Consider the following 18,409-nt stretch of genomic DNA (forward strand, 5'->3'; position numbering starts at 1 on the left):
CTCTATGACTCCATCGCTGGCAACTGTGGTGACATTAGGCCGTGAGCAGACCTGACTGCGCCTGACTCAGCAGTGAGCTGGGCTGTGGCAATGGTGCTGCTCAGCACGGTGCTGTTTCCACTTGTGCTGATGGGGTGAGGGCAGGGGACATAGCGCCAGGGTGTCATTCCGTGGAGCATGAACACCTCTGTAATGCCACCGAGATGGCTCCCCGATCCTGGTGGATGCTTTCAGACTCCTGGGTGCTATTTAAATGCAAAGACAGAAGCCAGACCATTTTAAATTAAATCTGCATTATTCATATTTCCCATCACTCCATTAATTTAGACAATCAGCACAGCAGCAAGCCGGCCCAATCCCAGCATTTGCAGTTCCTGTGGTGTGAATTCTGCCACGTCCACACTCACTGAGCTACATACTTAAAACCAGTGATTGTTATCGCACATAAACTGCCACTCAGTACAAAAGGACACAATCAGTGAAGACAGCTCTCTCTCTCTCTCTCTCTCTCTCTCTCTCTCTCTCTCCCTCTCTCTCTCTCTCTCTCTCTCTCTCTCGTCTGTCTCTACTGTGGATTGAGCCCAGGGGCATTCTATTTCTAAGCTATACCCCACTCCTATTTTATTTTTATTTTGGAACAGGATCTCACTAGGTTGATGACAGTCTCACTACTTGCTGAGGCTGTCCTTGAACCTGAATCCTCCTGTCTCAGCCTCTCAAGTACTGGGATTACAAGCAGGCACCGCCATGCTTGGCTCCAAGTATTATTCATGACTCAGCAATTTCCCACTTAGGTTTATACCTGCACAATGCCCAGGTGCTTCAGGGCACACAACTAAGAAGGCACACAACTGACTCAGCCCCAAACTGGAAACAATCAGAGGTACATCACCAGCAGAGTGGGTACCCAAACTGTGGTGTTTCCCAACCAGGTCTGCAGCCAGCAATGAGTGAGCTAGAGCTGCATACAGAAACATGGGCAGTCTCACAGACCTGGAGTCCAGCAGAGGGAGCCAGACACAGAATCATGCTCTGTGATTCAACTGAGATTAAGTTCAATAAACAGGCAAAACCAAACTATAGTTGTTAGGGAAGCACACCTCCTGGATAAAGATACAAGCAAACACAGGGACATCAAAGAGATGGAAGCCTCGGTGGGAAGGAGGCTGTGACCCAAGGCCGTGGGCAATTCTCCTAAGGCTCCGAAGTGCTCTGCTTCCTAAGTGCAGGTGTAGATAGGTGCTTGCTGATAAGTCATTAATGCTACATGCATATTTCATGGTTTTTCCTGTGGATCTATTATATTTCACAAGACAAAATCTAAAATAATAATTAAGGTGCATCCTTGTGAAACTCTGAATCTGCCTTTACGGCTTCCTGAGCTCTTGGGAGGACTCAGAGACACATGAACTGGCTTTTGTGAGTGACAGGCCAAGAGAGGCTGCTGGAGAAATGGGGCAGGGGTCAGTAAGCGAGGGTTCAGCTATCTCACGTTTGAATGCTTGCCCCAGAACTCATGTGCTGGAAATTTCACCTGCAAAGTCACAGGTTGCAGTGTTTGGAAGAAGGACCTTTGAGAATGATAGTTTGCAGGACTGTTGGCTGACCCACTGTGGGCATTGGGTTGCCGTGGCTTTGCTATAGAAGGGAGCCCTCCCACCTGCCTGCTCTGTCTCATCATGTGGTGTTCACCATCATGCTGTGACCCAACAGGGAGGTCCTCACCAGATGCCTGGGCCACACTCTTGGACCTCCAGCCTCCAGAATCATGAGCTCAAGAAACATCTGTTGTTCTTTATTTGTGTGTGTGTGTGTGTGTGTGTGTGTGTGTGTGTGTGTGTTTGCGGGTCTGGGGATGGAACCCAGGGGCATTTTACCTACGAGCTACAGCCCCTGCCCTATGTTTTATTCTTTATTTTGAAACCAGGTCTCACTGAGTTTCAGAGGGCCTCACTAAGTAGCTGAGGCTGTCCGTGAACCGCGATCCTCCGGTCGCAGCCTTCCAAATGCTGGGATTAGAAGCATGCGCCACCATGCCTGGCTCAGTCTATGATATTCAAGAATAGCAATAGAAAAGCTGGTGTGGTGGTACATGCCTGTAATCTTAGTACTTGGAGGCTGGGCAGGAGGATCATAGGTTCAAGGCTAGTTTTGGCAATTTGGTGAGATTTTGCTTCAAAAAAAAAAAAAAAAAAAGGACAAAGGGTATAGCTCGGAGGTAGAATGCCTCCTGGTTCAATCGCCAGTACACAAACAAAAAACAACTAGGCTTAGTGTTGTATGCCTGTAAGCCTACTGGAGAGGGAGGCCAGCAAACACCCATATCAACTTAGTGACACCAGCCACTCAGCAAGGCCCTCAGAGACCTTAGCAAGACCCTGTGTCAAAATAAAAAAAATATCTGGGTGTGGTGGCACACACTTATCATCCCAGCATTCGGGAGGCTGAGACAGGAGGATCCTGGTTCATGGACAGCCTCAGCTACTTAGTGAGGCCCTTTGCAACTCAGTGAGAATCTGTTTCAAAATAAAGAATAAAAAATAGGGCTGGGGGTGGAGCTCAGAGGTAGAATGCCCCTAGGTTCAATCCCTGGTACAAATAAACAACCAAAGTGATAAATTAGAAAAGTAACTGGAATTAGCCAAATAATTGACGCCAATACACCAGGAGGTTGCATTTTAAATGTTATTAATTACATAAATATTAATGTAAAATTTTAAGAGTGATAGGGGAAACACTCTTTGATGATCACATACTTAGTGTGGAAGGGGCGTGATGAGAGCCTGGGGGAGGCACTGGAGGAGGACTCCGTGCCTCCTCCTGCCCTGCTATTCTCTTCCCCAGGTGCAGCCCCTGCTGACATTTATACCCTATCTTGAGAGCAGACCCACTCACCTACCTATTCACTGGCTCACCCATTCATCATGCGCAGCCCAGCTGCCTGGGGCCAAGTCTCCATGGGTGAGGGTGCAATGGAACAGGACCAGGTATATTTGGGCCCCAGGGAAATTCTGCATTATGGGGGCCGTCTGACAGTGACTCTGGGGCAGTAAGGCAGCTGGATTGCACAGAACCTGGATTTGCTCCAGACCACCAACTTACTGACCAAAAGCCCCTCTGAGGATGATGGGCTCATGCTTCAGGAACCACTACAGGGAGCCTACAGGAAAGTCAGCACCGCAAAGGGTGGGGTGGGGGACAACAGGCTCCTGGCCACAGTGAGGCCATTAGGTGCAGAGACGCTAAGAAAGGAGAAAGGGGAAGGCATGCCAGGGGTGGGCCTCGGGATGAGGACACTGCACAGCAGAGCCCCCAGCAGGAGGGAGGCAGTTAAAACCGGGAGAGCTTGCGGGATGGCGAAGAGAAACCCCACAGAGCAGGGCGCAGCCCACCTCTGCAGCCGGGAGAAGGCGCCGCCGGGGCTCCTCCCTCTGGCCGGGCGTCCAGCGGAGAGGCAGCTCCTTCCCCCAGCGGCAGCGGCAGGCCTTGTTTCCCTGGAAACCGCATTAACCACCTGCAGTCGACTCTGGAGCTCCGCCCTCGGTGGGCGCCTCGACCCTCACCTGCGCTGGCTCGCGCACAGCCCTCCAACCCACCGCCGTCAGGACGGCCATCCTGCCTTCCGGCGAGCAATCCTGCTCGAGGCGAGCGCTGGCCGTGCCGGCCGGCCGCTTCCAAAACCTGCACTCCTTGCAATAAGCACAGCTAGACGCGCTTGTTCTCGCAGCTCCAGAGATGAAGTAAACGCTACGCACACGTCCAGGCAGCGAGGGGCGCACAGGTTTCCACTGGGCAGGTGCTTTCGTGCGAGCGCCCTGGGCACGGGGTGCGGGGTCACGCGGGCCTCCGCCCGGCCGACCCGAGCCCGGAGCCCCGAGGGGCAGCGCGGCTGCGCTCCCTGTCTCCCCGTCTCCTCCCTCCTCGGGCTGCCGGGAGGATCCGGGGGGCGAGGCCCACCAGGAGCCCCCTTCCCTACCCGAGAGCGCAGGGGTCCTCGCCGGCGACTCGCGCCCCCACCGCGCAGCCAGTAATTCACCAGTGCCTGCGTCTGCGTAGAATGCTGGCTTCCTTGGAAGACTGGACTCTACCAGAACCCAAACGGACTCACCGGGTGGTGCTGCCCAAGACCCTAGCCGGCGCCGCGGCTGGTCCTGGAAGCTGCGCAGCCGGCCCGCCCTGCACATAAAATAGAGTACACACCCCACCCCACAGCACGCCGCACACACGACCCCCACCCACACATGACCCCACTCACACACGACCGCACTGCACACACAACCCCCACCGCAACACGCCCCCCACTACACACAACGACCCCCACCGCACACACGATCCGCACCGCACACACGACCCACACCGCACACACGACACCCACCGCACACACTGCCCCCACCGCACACACGACCAGCACTGAACACACAACCCCCACCGCAACACGCCCCCCACTACACACAACGACCCCCACTGCACACACGACCCGCACCGCACACACGACACCCACCGCACACACCACACAGCGCACACCACACACACAACCCCCACCGCACACACCACACACCACACACCGCACACACGACCCCCACCGCACACACGACGCCGACCGCACACACGACACCGACCGCACACACGACCCCCCCACTGCACACACGACCCCCCCACCGCACACACGACCAGCACTGAACACACAACCCCCACCGCAAACACGCCCCCCACTACACACAACGACCCCCACTCCACACACGATCCCCACTGCACACAAGACCCGCACCGCACACACGACCCCCCACCGCACACACGACCCCCACCGCACACACGACCCCCCACTGCACACACAACCCGCACCACACACACGACCCGCACCGCACACACGACCTCCCACTGCACACACGACCCACACCGCACACACGGCCCCCACCACACACACACGACCTCCCACTGCACACACGACCCGCACCGCACACACGACCCGCACCGCACACACGACCCGCACCGCACACACGACCCCCCACCGCACACACGACCCGCACCGCACACACGACCCGCACCGCACACAAGACCCGCACCGCACACACAACCCCCACTGCACACACGACCCCCACCGCACACACGACCTCCCACCGCACACACGACCCGCACCGCACACACGGCCCCCACCGCACACACGACCCGCACTGAACACACAACCCGCACCGCAACACGCCCCCTACTACACACAACGACCCCAACTGCACACACGACCTCCCACTGCACACACGACCCGCACCGCACACACGACTCCCACCGCACACACGATCCCTACCGCACACACGACTCCCACTGCACACACCACACAGCGCACACCACACACACGACCCCCACCGCACACACCACACACCACACACGACCCCCACCGCACACACGACACCGACCGCACACACGACACCGACCGCACACACGACCCCCCCACCGCACACACGACCAGAACTGAACACACAACCCCCACCACAAACACGCCCCCCACTACACACAACGACCCCCACTGCACACACGATCCCCACTGCACACAAGACCCGCACCGCACACACGACCCCCCACCGCACACACGACCCCCACCGCACACACGACCCCCCACTGCACACACAACCCGCACCGCACACACGATCCCCACCGCACACACGACCCGCACCGCACACACGACCCCCACCGCACACACGACCCCCCCCCACTGCACACACGATTCCCACCGCACACACGACCCGCACCGCACACACGACCCCCCACCACACACACGACCCGCACCGCACACACGACCCCCCACCGCACAGAAGAGACAGTGCACTGCGCAGCGCCACACACCACACAGCGCACACCGCACACACGACCCCCACCGCACACACGACCCGCACCGCACACACGACCCGCACCGCACACACGACCCCCCACCACACACACGACCCGCACCGCACACACGACCCCCCACCACACACACGACCCGCACCGCACACACGACCCCCCACCGCACAGAAGAGACAGTGCACTGCGCAGCGCCACACACCACACAGCGCACACCGCACACACGACCCCCACCGCACACACGACCCCCACCGCACAGAAGAGGCAGTGCACTGCGCAGCGCCACCCTCCGCCGCACACCGCACGCCGACAGGCCACGCACGGCCCGCGCCGCAGCCCCTGACCCCCGCCCGGCCGCAGCCCCGGCTCGCCGCGCCCCCTCCCCTCCGCCGGGCGGCCGCGGGGGCGCGGGGCGGCATGGGGCGGCGCGGGCGGGGCGGCGCGGGGCCTCGGGGCGGGGCGCCGGGGGTCGCGGAGTGAGCGGCCGGCCCGGAGGCGCGCTACCGGGCGGCGGCGGCGGCGCGGGCGGCGGGCGCGGGTCGCGGCGGCGCGGGGCGCGGGCCGGGAGGACGCGGGAGGATGCGGAGGAGGCCGGCGGGCGGCGGGCGGCGGCGCAGGCGGCGGGGGCGGCGGCGGGCGGCGGGCCGGCCTGCGCGCGGAGGATGAAGCGCAGCGCGCGCGGGGCCTGCGCCGCGCTGTCGTCCTGCCTGCTGCTGGGCTGCGCGCTGGGCGCCGCCGCCGTGGGCCTGCGGTGCTTCTCGCTGGGCTCGCAGCTGCGCGGGGAGCCGTTCCGCCTGGGCGCGGCCGCCGGCGCCTTCTACTCGGGGCTGCTGCTGGCCGCCGGGCTGGCGCTGCTGGGCGCCGCGCTGCTGTGCTGCGGGCCGCGGGCCGCCGCGCCCGGGGAGCCCGGGGAGCCCGGGGAGGCCGGGGAGCCCGCGCCCGCCGCCGCGCCCGCGCCCGCGCCGCGCAGCCCCAACCTGCTGCTGCTCGGCGTGCTGGTGTTCCTGCTCGGCGTGCTCAGCGCCTTCGCGGGCGCCGTGATCGACGGCGACACGGTGTCGCTGGTGGAGCGCAAGTACGCGCACCACTGCCTGCGCGCGCTGGACGGCGCCACGGCCGCGCAGTGCCGCCGCCTCAAGGACTACCAGCGCGGCCTGGTGCTCTCCACCGTCTTCAACGCGCTCGAGTGCCTGCTGGGGCTGCTCAGCCTGCTGCTCGTCAAGAACTACCGCGCGTCGCAGGCGCGGCGCGGCCGGCGCGGCCGCCGGAGGGCGGCCCGGGCCCCGGCGCGGCCCCGCCTGGGCCCCGGGCCCCGCGCGCAGCCGCCCTCCTCCCGGGCGCGGCGGGGCCGGCGCGGGCGGCGCGGCCGGAGGCTGCAGCCGCGGCCCAGCGAGGCGTCCATCCTGGGCGCGGAGGAGGCGGACCCGGCGCCCGCGGCCGGCGCGGGGCTCGGCGTGGCCTTCATCAGCGTGGGCGGCCCCCGCGCGCGCGACGAGGCGGGCGTGGAGGCCAGCTGCGGCGGGCACCCGTCGGCGGAGCTGCCGGGCTACGCGCCGCGCGACCCCGACCTGGACGCCTCCTACCCGTACTGCTGCCGGCCGCGCGGGCCGCGCTGAGCCGCCGGCCCCCGCGCCGCCGCGTCCGGACTCCGTTCAAAGTTTACAATAACCGTCGGGGCCGGCCGGCCGGCCGGCCGCACCCCTCCTGGCCAGGCCGCCCGCGAGGACCCGGGGAGAGGACCGAGGCCGGCGCCGTCCCGCCGAGAGGAAGAAGGGAGGCCGCCCCCCGCCGCTCTGTACACGGATGTGCCTGCCTCTGTCACACTTTCTTACTGTAAAGTCTGCATAAACAGTGACCATGTTTGGTAAATTTATTGCAGTTTGAAGTTGGTGAGTTCCTTTATTAAATCCATTGCTATGCTCCTGGAGAACTTGGTCGGCTGGAACGCGAGGGCGCCTGTGGGCGGGCCCGCAGGCAGCGGTGCTGACCGGGGCCTGGCTGGGGGCCCCCCCGCGAGAGAGAGCCGGCCCTGCTGGCCGCCGCGCCGCCGCCGGGTTCCCTGCGCCGCTGACTCGCTGCGTGTGCAGACACTGATGCCAGAGCCCTGCATTTCTGTTTTTGGAAACCGGCTGTGTGGTTTCTACTGCAAAGCAGTAGAATTTATTTTTGGTTAACACATATGAACAATCGAATCCTATTTTGGAAAATCACAGTCTTAGTTTTTCTGCAAAGATAATTTTGCTGTTATCTCATTACTCTGGTGATTTTGACTATGCTAGCGTTTCATTTAGAGTATATCCCTTGAATAGCCTTAATGACTGCGAAGGTCATGCTTTGGGAGACTAGAATACGTGTGTGCGCATATTTACAGTCAGTATGAAATGTGTTCCATAGACATGGTGGTGGACTGTGCGTTCATCCTTCTGGTGGGCTGGCTGGGAGCCGGGCAAGCTCCTAAGCCTTGGAAAAGGTGATCTAGCTTCCATGTGCCTGGAATCTTGGTGTCAGGCGGGTAGCCACTGACCGACCAGAGTCCCACCCTGGCCAAAAAGGTGTGTTTTCCCACAGAGGCAAGAGGGGTACAGCAGCGGTCTGCCAGCGTTGAGTGTTTTTGCACGAAGCACCTTAGGTAAGAGAAGCTGCCAAAACCGTGTGTCCTCTGGTCACGGTGTGTAGGAGTACACTTCTCTTAAGCATGGCGCCTGGTGCAGGGAGCACTCTCCTCAGCTCCCAGGTCCTGCCCGCACCCCTCCACCTCTGGGCCTGGCTGGGCTTCTGTAAAGAGAAGGGAGGCCCGTCACCATTCGGAGGGCCGCTGTCCCGGATGCTCAGACCATGCCTGTGAGACTCAGGAATCTGATCTGAGACAAACGTCCAGTCCTCACTTTGCTGCGCTGAAGCCTTCTGCAGGAGAGGAGTGATTCATGGCCAGTGTGCTGGGTTCCCAGCCACAGGGCACTTTGCTCTCCCTGGAGGAAGGTTGAGAAAGGGGTCGGCCTGACTCCCTGGTCCTGCGGTTGGTCCACTTAGCCTGGGCCTCTTGCTCCAGGGCAAGCAGCCTGCTGGTCATGAGCCCACGCAGAAATGTTGCAAGTGCAGCACCGAGTGACTTGAAGCGCTGTCCATCTACCCAACCATGTGACGTGCAGGTGTCTCCCACCAGGAGCACACTTTTCAGAGCCGCCGCCAAGCTGGCACCCAGGACCACGCGGCTACGGTGACCAGGTTGTCTGCCTAGAGGACGAGCAGGCGGCTCCCCACAGAAGGCTGCTGGGCAGCTGCCTGGGCGGGGTGAAGCAGCAGATGGGATGCAGTCAGCCCTCCCCAACACCTTTGTCTTCTGAGGTGTTTAGTCTGACATACTTTATACAGCTCAAAATATCAGATGCCTTATGGGTCTTTCAACTTTGATCAAGATGCCATCTCTCAAGTTTCAGGCTTTCCTTGGGATACAACAGAAGGCAGAGGTGGGGTGGGCCTGGGGTCAAGGGCAGAGCACCCTCTCATCCGTAGTTAGCACCTGGCAGCTGGGGGTCTGGGCTGCACAAGGCAGGGTGTTTCCCTAGCCTTTCCTCACAACCAGCAAACTACGCGGGTCCTTTTGAGACAGCATCCTAGGTCTGTGAACATTGTTAGGACCACTTATCCAGATGAATGTGAGATGCAGGATGCTGACGTATCATTTTTAAATCTTACTAGAGAAAATAGAATGCAACTGTCCCTAACCTCACATGTTACAAAGACCAGCTCTCAGGGAAACGAGCAGAAGACCTCGAGGCCGCCGGCCTTTCCTCCCAATGAGATTAGCCTCCTGTCGCTGCTCTGCTCAGTACGCCAGCTTGTGGCAGCAGTTCTTATTCCCACTCATCCTCCTTGCCTGAAACTGCAGGGTAGTGGTTCGGAGCTGGCAATCTGTGCTGAGTGGAAACAAGCCCAGCTCCTGACCTTCCGTCCAGCCCATGTGTTCCGCTTTCCGCCAGGACTTTATTATGATGAAGAGATGCCACAGCGAAGCAAACGTATGTTAGCATTTTTCTATGTGGTTAGATGTTGAGTTTGTAAGTTATTATCTTAACAAAGGTCTATTTGGCCCAACAGAAGGAGAGTTCACTGTGCATGTGGTAGGGGTTTAATTTTAAGGGAATAACAATAAAGATAGCATCTGACTATGTAGGGAGTTGGGCAGTGAAGTTGCCAAACAAGCCATGTTTCTTTGGATTGATAAACCTTCAGATATCTGGGTTCCACACCTTTCCTTAGTCAGAGGGGTGACATTACCCTGAACCCCACAAATGAGCTTTATATGGAAAATTCACTTAAACAATCACTAAACTTGAAAAGTCAGTCAGAAGGTTGCTTGTGAATTTCAAAGTGCTGATGACTGAGGCTTGCACACCTGGCTAGTGTTCTGATGAATTGCAGGAGGAACCTCAGACACATGTACCCACACATGCACACACTCACCAGGACATGCACCAGGACGTGTATAGGCATGCACACAGCACATCAGAACACTGTATAGCTGTGTGTAGACTCACACACTACACAGATGCAAATGCAAGTAGGACACGCAAGATATGCGCATGTACACATACGCACATGCACACACACACGCACACACACACATGTACACACACACACATACACACCTTCCTGGGCCACATCTGAGGGCCAGGCCAGTAGCCTGTGGAGGTGTCAAAGGCCCAAGTGGAACATGTCCCTGGGCTTGTGGGCTGCCGAGGCCCCAGCCATGCTGGCCTTGCTGCCTTCTTGCTGCAGCACCAGGCAGCATCCCCGAGACGGAAGCCCCATCTGCTTCAGCACCAGTCGATGTGGCCACAGAGGGCTGTGCTGGGTTGGGGGCAGGGTTCAGCCCCCAGGCTGCTTCTCAGACTCCATGCAGGCCTGCCTTGCGCGGACACTGCCATGCAGGTGGTGCTGCCTGCTCAGCGCCTCCCGTCCCCAAGGGTGCAGACCTCTGCGTGCTCAGGAGGGCCTCCCTCAGTGCCCTCCAAAGTCATGGCCATCCCAAGGCGTTTTCTCTCATTAGGATATGAGGGTAAAGCAGTACATGGCGGAGACCTTAGAAAATGAGTCCTGGCATATAAATAGGCGTCCATAGTTCACAGACCTGTGTACTACCTTCTTATCTGAGACAGACAGAGCAGCCTGATGTCAACAGGTTTAATTTCCTGATGACCCAACGTCATGGCTTAAGTTCTGCTTTGTGGTACTGAAATCATTATCAACAACAAAAACCAACAAAAGGGAAAAACGTAAATAATTTACTTTAGTAAAATAGAATGCAACAATCCTATGTCCTCAAGTTTGAATTCTGAATAGTTTCTGGGGTGGTGGGAGAAGCCTGGCGGTCCTGCGACAGACACGTTCACAACATCTTCTTAAAGATTTGCCTTTTGGAGGGAGCCCTCTTACACGTTTGGCCTCTCCTGGGGAGGCCCTGATCTTATGGTCCACATTTCGCCTTTTCATCAGCCATTGACCTCAGTGTGTCACTGTCAGATCAATAAATTTGGTTTTAAAACAGTAAATATACTCTGCAAGATTTATGCTTTTCTGGCTACGGTCCTGCTTCGGGCCTCCTGTGGGGCAGAAAGTAACTAGGTGCCCACCTGCTGAGGCCCGGGGTTCCCAGGCCCTTCAGTGGCCCTGTTGGCATCAGCTGCTGGGCACCCGATGCTGCTCCCTCCTCTGCGCCCGCCCTGGCAGGCTCTGTGCTGCACCTGCCAAAACCTGGCCAGGGCCTGCATTTGACGCGACTCCTAAGTCACTTGCTGATCTCTTTCGCATTTCCACGCCATACAGCGTTTTCCTGAAGTCTGGGAAGGTCTTCTCACCTTACTCAGAAATGCTCGAGGAGAGCCAGGTGTGGTGGTGCACATTTGTAATCCCAGTACCTGGGAGGCTGAGACAAGGGGGATCGCAGGTTTGAGGCCAGCCTCAGCAACTTGTGAGGCCTTCTACAACTTAGTGAGACCCTGTTTCAAAATAAAGAATGAAATAGGGCTGGGGGTGTAGCTCTCTCAGAGGTAGAATGCCCCTGGGTACCACATCCCCAATACCACACAAACACACATAAACCCACACACAAATACCTCCAGAAGGAAAGAGACCTTTCACGGGTTGGGGTTTGCCTTTTGCTGCACCATGGATGATGCAGGGCCAGGGGAGGGTCTTCTGCAGAACATCTGGGGAGTGAATGGGTATGAGGGCTGAGGCTAGTGTCCTTGGCAAATGTTGGGCCTGGGTGGGTGGGAAGGCTCTTGGAGGGGGCCCTCACTAGGTGTGGGTCCCAGGCAGTGCTCAGGGATGGGATGCCAGTGGCAGGAGTGGTAGAGGCACACTGAGGGAGCGGAGGCTGGGTCCATTTTAAGAGGCCACTTTGTTTTTGGCTGTGTAGGGCAGGGGCGAGGAGAAAGGGAGGCTTCTGTGGTGGGGGGAGAAGCAGTGCTGCAGTGCAGGACTGTGAGCACGATGCAGTGATGGCCGCAGCAGGTGCACTGCTGCTCCGGCACTTCATGTTGACACACACCCCCTCTCAAGGCCCTGACACAGTTAGGACCTGGCTTGCAGACAGGAAAGCAAAGAAGCGGAGGAACTGGCCCAGAGCCAGCAGGGTGGGTCCTCTGGCCCCTCAGGGAAGCAGACAGGAGGCCCTCACTGTGTCTCCACCTGTCATATGCGGGTAACCCTGCCCTTGTGGCACCTACTCATATGTGTTCACTGAGGGCGCTCATGAGGCACCTCCTGTGTGCAGACTCACTGTTGGTGTGGGAACATAGAGATGACCAAGGAGTACATGCCGGCACAGGAGATGAACGTCTGCTCTCATCAGTGTAGACAGGGGAAGGAAGCATCCTTTCCCTCCAGCACTAACCTGGCCATGAGGCTAAGTGCAGGTGAGACCGAAGAAGTTCATGGCCTTGAACAGATGAACGTTCTCCCCAGCCCCCCATCTCTCTGTCTCTCTCTTTCTGTCTCTGTCGCTCTGTCTCTGTCTCTGTCTCTCTCTGTCTCTCTCTCTCTCTCTCACACACACACACACACTCACACACACCACTAAAAGTAGTGGCACAAGGAGAGAACCTTTCAGAATTGGCTTTTCTTTCTTTCAGAAAGCCACAAATAAATGAATTATTTTTGCAGTCTGGACTCTAAGTCTGGTTGGGATGGCTCCCCTGTGCCAAAGACCTCAGGGCCCTGGGCCCAGGCTTCTCGGGAAGGGATGCTCTCCTTGTAGCAGTGCCTGCACTCCTGGAGGCTTCCCTGCCTGTGGTCAGCGCAGGACCTTCAGAGTTGACCTCAGCCTGTTCATTCAGGAGCCCCTGCCACCATCTGCCCTCTGCCGAAGCCCAGCCCACTCCCCAGTCCTGGACCAGCAGACACTCTCACGGGGAGCCTGCTCAAATCCCCGCACCCCCACGTCCCTTTGCTGCAGTGCCTCCCTTCCCCACCCCTCCCCGTGGGAACAGGGCTGACCCTGGAGGAGGTCTGCGGGGGCCTGCCGTGACAGCCCCTCCTGCTTTTTCAAGCGTAACTCAGGTTATTTTTTCCTTAAATGCGTGACTTCACACTCTCCCACACTGAAGCTCACCCGCCACTGTGCAGCCACCCACACACGCTGCTGCTGCTGGAGGCGCCTCCTGTGCCCCTTGCTCCTGCTGTCACCTACTCTCCCTCCCCAGCAGGCTGGGCTGGGAACCAGGGACTCAAGTGGCCGTGCCCTCTGTCCCTGTCATCTGCGGAAGGTCACCTGGCAGCTCCTGGGATCCAGCAGTGAACCTGCACTACACCCCTCACACGTGTGCCACCAGCTTCAGCTCCTCCAGGCTAATTGGTCCTGAGGGTGTACTGGGGAGCCCCTGTGTGCTGAGTCCTCATCCCGAAAACAATCACTTCACAGGTGGGAAGAGGAGGCTTGGAGAACTTCTCTGTGCTCAAGATGGAGCTGGCCCGAGCCCTTGGGTCACAAACACTGATGGGCTCAGTCTCTCCTGGGGTCTGGGCGAAGGCAGAGCCCAGGCTCTTTGCTGATGGCATTCGTGGGAGTTTTGTAGCTCAGTGCACGAAGCCAGACCTCACTAGAGACCAACATCCTGTTGTCTACTCACTACCCACCCCTCTGGGCTCCTCAAGACCCCAAACCAGCCTCCCCCCAAACTCAGCATCAGGTGAACGGAGTCTTAGACCAGTGGTTTCATGCTGGCTCACCCGTCCCCAGAATTCTGTCCTGGAGCCCTGCACACCCTGCCACACACCCTCCAACCCAGCCCTCTCTGCTGGGTTGCTGGATCTCCTTCACCTTCTTCAGCAGCAACGTAAGCCAAAACAAGAACTGCCAGCCGCCCATCTATGTGGAACTATCCCCGCCCATTCAGGCCCGTGGGCCATTCTGGGAGAACCATGGGATAAAGAGATTGTGCACTCTGTTTCATACTAGGCCTGGAAATCTGGTCCTGCTTTGCATGCAGAGCATGGCTCAGTGTGGACCAGCCATATTTTAACCACCCCAAGCCATGTGTAGCAGCCAGTGACTGCTGAGCTGTCAGCCTGGGAGGAGCCTCTTTCCTGCATGCGTCTTGTATCCTGAATAAGTACAAATGTTGAGCATATAGCACTGTGCACCTAGCATTGAAACCTGTGTGCACTGTCATCCTAGGGAAACAGGGAAATTTGAATTGTGCCTTTAGTCCTCCTCCTCCTCCGCCTCCTCTTTCTCCTCTGCCTCCTCTTCAGTGAGTGTTCCTCCTGCAGGCAGGCAGCATAGCCGTGGAGACTGGGGTGTGGGAGATGAAGGCTCACCAGCAAGGCCAAGCTCATGGCCCACCTGCCTCAAGCTGCATCCAGGGCTCTTACTTCTGCCTTCAGGATTGTTTTACAAGAAGTTGGGCTACTCACAAATTACTACATAAGTAGAAGATGAAAGGGTAAAGCGAGAAGTGTCTCCCTGGGCTTTGAAGGTGATATAAACAGGGCGGGTTATCGATGTCCTGGTAAACTCAGACCACATTATCCTCTGATGCTGACAAGGCTAGTACCAAGTTGTAGATGAGCTTATGTGTCATCCCGTAGGAATGTCTGAATTTGAACGTGCTCTCAAAGGTACTTCTCTTACCCAAAGGTATAGAAGGGATGTGACTTATATGTAGGCTTGCTTGCTAAATAAGTGCTGGAGATTGCTGCTGGGTTGGTTAGACCAGGTGTCACTACGAAGAACTAGATCATATTGTACACTTAGCGCATGGCAAGAGCTTGCTGTCCTTCTCCCTGAATTATTATAATTTCTCAGAGTCTTATATTTCAGTGAATGAAGTCATCTGCCATGGAATTCCAGACAGACGGCCTTTGCAAGAAGGTGCTATTGTTAATGTGGATATCATTCTGCATCGCAACGGTTGTCAAGGGGACCTGAGCGAGACATTTTCTGTTGCTGGAGATGTGGATGAGGGAGCACAGACACTAGTCCGAGCCATGTATGAATGCCCGATGCATACCACTGGTGCAGTGAACCTGGTGTTCCGCACAGAACTGGGAAACGCTATTCAGAAGCATGCTCAAGCAAATGGATTCTCGGTAATTTGAAGCTATTATGGACATGGACTCCAGAAGCTTTTCTACTGCCCTCAGTGTTCCCCACTACTCCAAAAATAAGGCCGTTGTTGTGATGAAGTCAGGCCATGTATTTACAGTGAGCCAGTGCTTTGTGAAGGAGTAGAGGTGGGTGGCAGGATGAGCCTGGCTAGGTTGCTGGACTGCAGTGACAAGAGATGGGAGTGGTCCGCTCAGTTCGAGCCCACCCTGCCTGTCACGGACATTGGCTGTGAAACCCTTATCCAGAGACTTGAGAGTGTGCAGCCTCACTTCATGTTCCAACCTGAATTCCTCCCATGATGGCATGTGCCAATGTCTTCTTACTATACTCAGCATTTTATTAGAGCATAGAAAGGAAGAAGTCATTTTTTATCCCTTGTTTTGTTTTGGCTAGAGATGAGAGAGGGTTACATCATTTGGTGGGTGTCCTCAAGAGCTTGTCTGGGGTCTGTAAAAGCTGAGAAGAATAAAGGAAACATGCTCAGCTCCTTTCAGATCCCACCCCTCACTCTGTTCTCTGCATACCTGTGTTTTCATTTGCTCCTTGAGTGCATTTATTTAAACCCGCTTCTAAGCTGGGCGTGGTGGTGCACACTTGTAATCCCAGCATTCGGGAGGCTGAGACAGGAGGATCCCGGTTCACGGCCAGCCTCAGCTACTTAGTGAGGCTCTCTGCAACTCAGTGAGACCTTGTTTCAAAATAAAGAATAAAATATAGGGCTGGGGGTGTAGCTCGGAGGTAGAATGCCCCTGGGTTCCATCCTCAGGAACACACATACAAAAAAGATAATAAAAAATAAACCTGCTTCTAGTTACTTTAGTCACTGCAAGACCAGTTGTCTGTCAAGAGCCAGCTACTTATCAAATGAATGCTGAAGATGGAAATCTTTAAATGCTAGTGTGACACATGTTGCTCCAGATTTTAAAATGATATATGTGTATATGTTTATGGAAACATGTACATGCTTTTAAAATTCCATATATGTAAGCCTGGTGTGGTGGCATACATTTGTAATCTCAGCATTTGGGAGGCTGAAACGGGAGGATGGTGGTTCGCAGACAGCCTCAGCTACTACTTAGTGAGGTCCTTTGCAACTCAGTGAGACCCTGTTTCAAAATAAAGAATAAAAAATGGGGCTGGGAGTGTAGCTCGGAGGTAAGATTGCCCCTGGGTTCCATCTCCAGTACCACACACAAAACAATTGCAAATATGTAATTGCCAAATACTATGTGCCCTTTGGTCTGGGTTGATTCTGCTCTGACAGGGTTATTTGCTGTAAAAAATGGATCTGTAGTTATAGCGGTTCAATACCTACTTGGGAATTGGCCTTCCCCCTTCCACATGCTATGACTTATCCTTGTAAATGTGTGTGAAGAAGCATTCACTGGAACTTTCTTTCCAATGTGGACTCTGTCAATGAATGAATATGGTAAAATTCACTTGGGAAGGAGGTTATAGGGCTTTTTAAAGTCTCTTTTATGTGGGAGGCTGAGGCAGGAGGATCACAACTTTGAGGACAACACTCTGGGGTGATTCAAACCACAGCCAGGTTGTGCATCTCACTGAGTTACATTAAACTCATTATTTTGAATTATTTTTCAAGCAATTCATTAATTTCCAATTTTTGAAATCAACAACAAGAGAATTATTGTGTTTCTATGGTGGGATCGGCCAATGTCTTGGGGAGGAATTTGTGTCTGTGGCCGTGAGATAGATTGGTCTGCAGTTTTCCTCTCTCTAATGTCTAATGTCTTTATTTTATTTTGCTATTAGGGTAATGCTGGCCTCATCGAGTGCATTAGGAAGTGTTCCTCATTCTTGGACGTAGAGGAAATGCAAACTCAGTTTCTCCAGAATGTTTCCATGATCCCAGATGTGTAGAAGCTTATCCACACACCCCAATCAAGCCATCAGTCCTGCAGTGGGCGCCAGTGGGGTGTCCTCCAGTCTAATTCAACTCTGTCTACTTGGAGATGGAGTTGGATCCCACAGGTCAAAGGCTCAGTCCCACAAGATTGGCCCCTTGTGATACCAATCACAAGCCCCAGGCGGTCTTACCCATGCTTGTGACCAACAGGCTACAAATCAAAGATATTAGTCAGGGATATAAGTATTTTCTTTTGCAAATCTAACAAAATTCCTGAGGCTGGACACTTGACAAAAAAGGAGGTTTACTTAGTTCACAGGTACAGAGGTTCCAGGGCATGGTGCTGGCTTCTGCTAGACTCTGGTGAAGGCCTCATGGCAGATGGCATCACAGGGAGGGGAGTGTGTGTGAAGAGGGCTCAGTGACCAGACAGGAAACCAGAGAGCAGGGAGGGACCAGCTTGCTCCTCTGACAACCCACCGGGGGAGCTACCTCCCTCTGCAAGACCAGGATCCACCCCTTCCGAGGGCAGTACCCTGATGCCCTAATTACCTTCCACTAACCCACCTCTTAAAGGATTCACCACCTCTTAATACCACCACCTTGTGGACCAATCTTTCAATAGTGAACTTCTGGGGGACACAACGAAACCACATTCAAACCATGACAACAGGTAAAAGGACTTTCATGGCAGTGCTGATCATAGCTGGGAAAAGGAAATGCACCAAACAGTGTCTGTCCCCTGCACTCTCACCTCTGGACCCTGGTTCCTCCCCACCTGTGCCTCCACAGCCTGCCCCCTTCCCCAACCTCTTGCCTCCGGGCCGTGTGGCCTCCTCTTCTTGCCTGTCTGCTACCATGACGTCATTCCCCATGTTGTGGTGAAGCCAAGAGGCCTCATCAGAGCTGAGCAGGTGCTGGCACAATGCTCCTGGACTTCCAAACTGTTAGCTAAATGAAACCCCTTTTTGTATAAAACACCCAGCCTGGGGTATTTTGTTATAGCAGCAGAACATACTAAGACACCTGATTTCTATCTCATCTGGGTCCCAAGCCAGGTTTGGCAAGGGGCATGTGTGCTTCAGCTCTGCCAGGTG

General features: G+C 56.0%; 1 protein-coding gene across 1 annotated transcript; it reads left to right on the forward strand.

Moving 5' to 3' along the window:
• Positions 1–6,494: 6,494 nt before the first annotated feature.
• TMEM271 (transmembrane protein 271) lies at positions 6,495–7,448 on the forward strand (the record flags this gene model as incomplete). The annotated part of the gene is made up of 1 exon (XM_080697303.1): positions 6,495–7,448. One exon carries the CDS (start codon positions 6,495–6,497, stop codon positions 7,446–7,448), a length of 954 nt encoding a protein of 317 aa, XP_080553429.1.
• Positions 7,449–18,409: the final 10,961 nt, after the last annotated feature.

This window comes from Muscardinus avellanarius, assembly GCF_963383645.1.
Source record: "Muscardinus avellanarius genome assembly, chromosome: 6".
Taxonomy (NCBI): Eukaryota; Metazoa; Chordata; class Mammalia; order Rodentia; family Gliridae; genus Muscardinus; species Muscardinus avellanarius.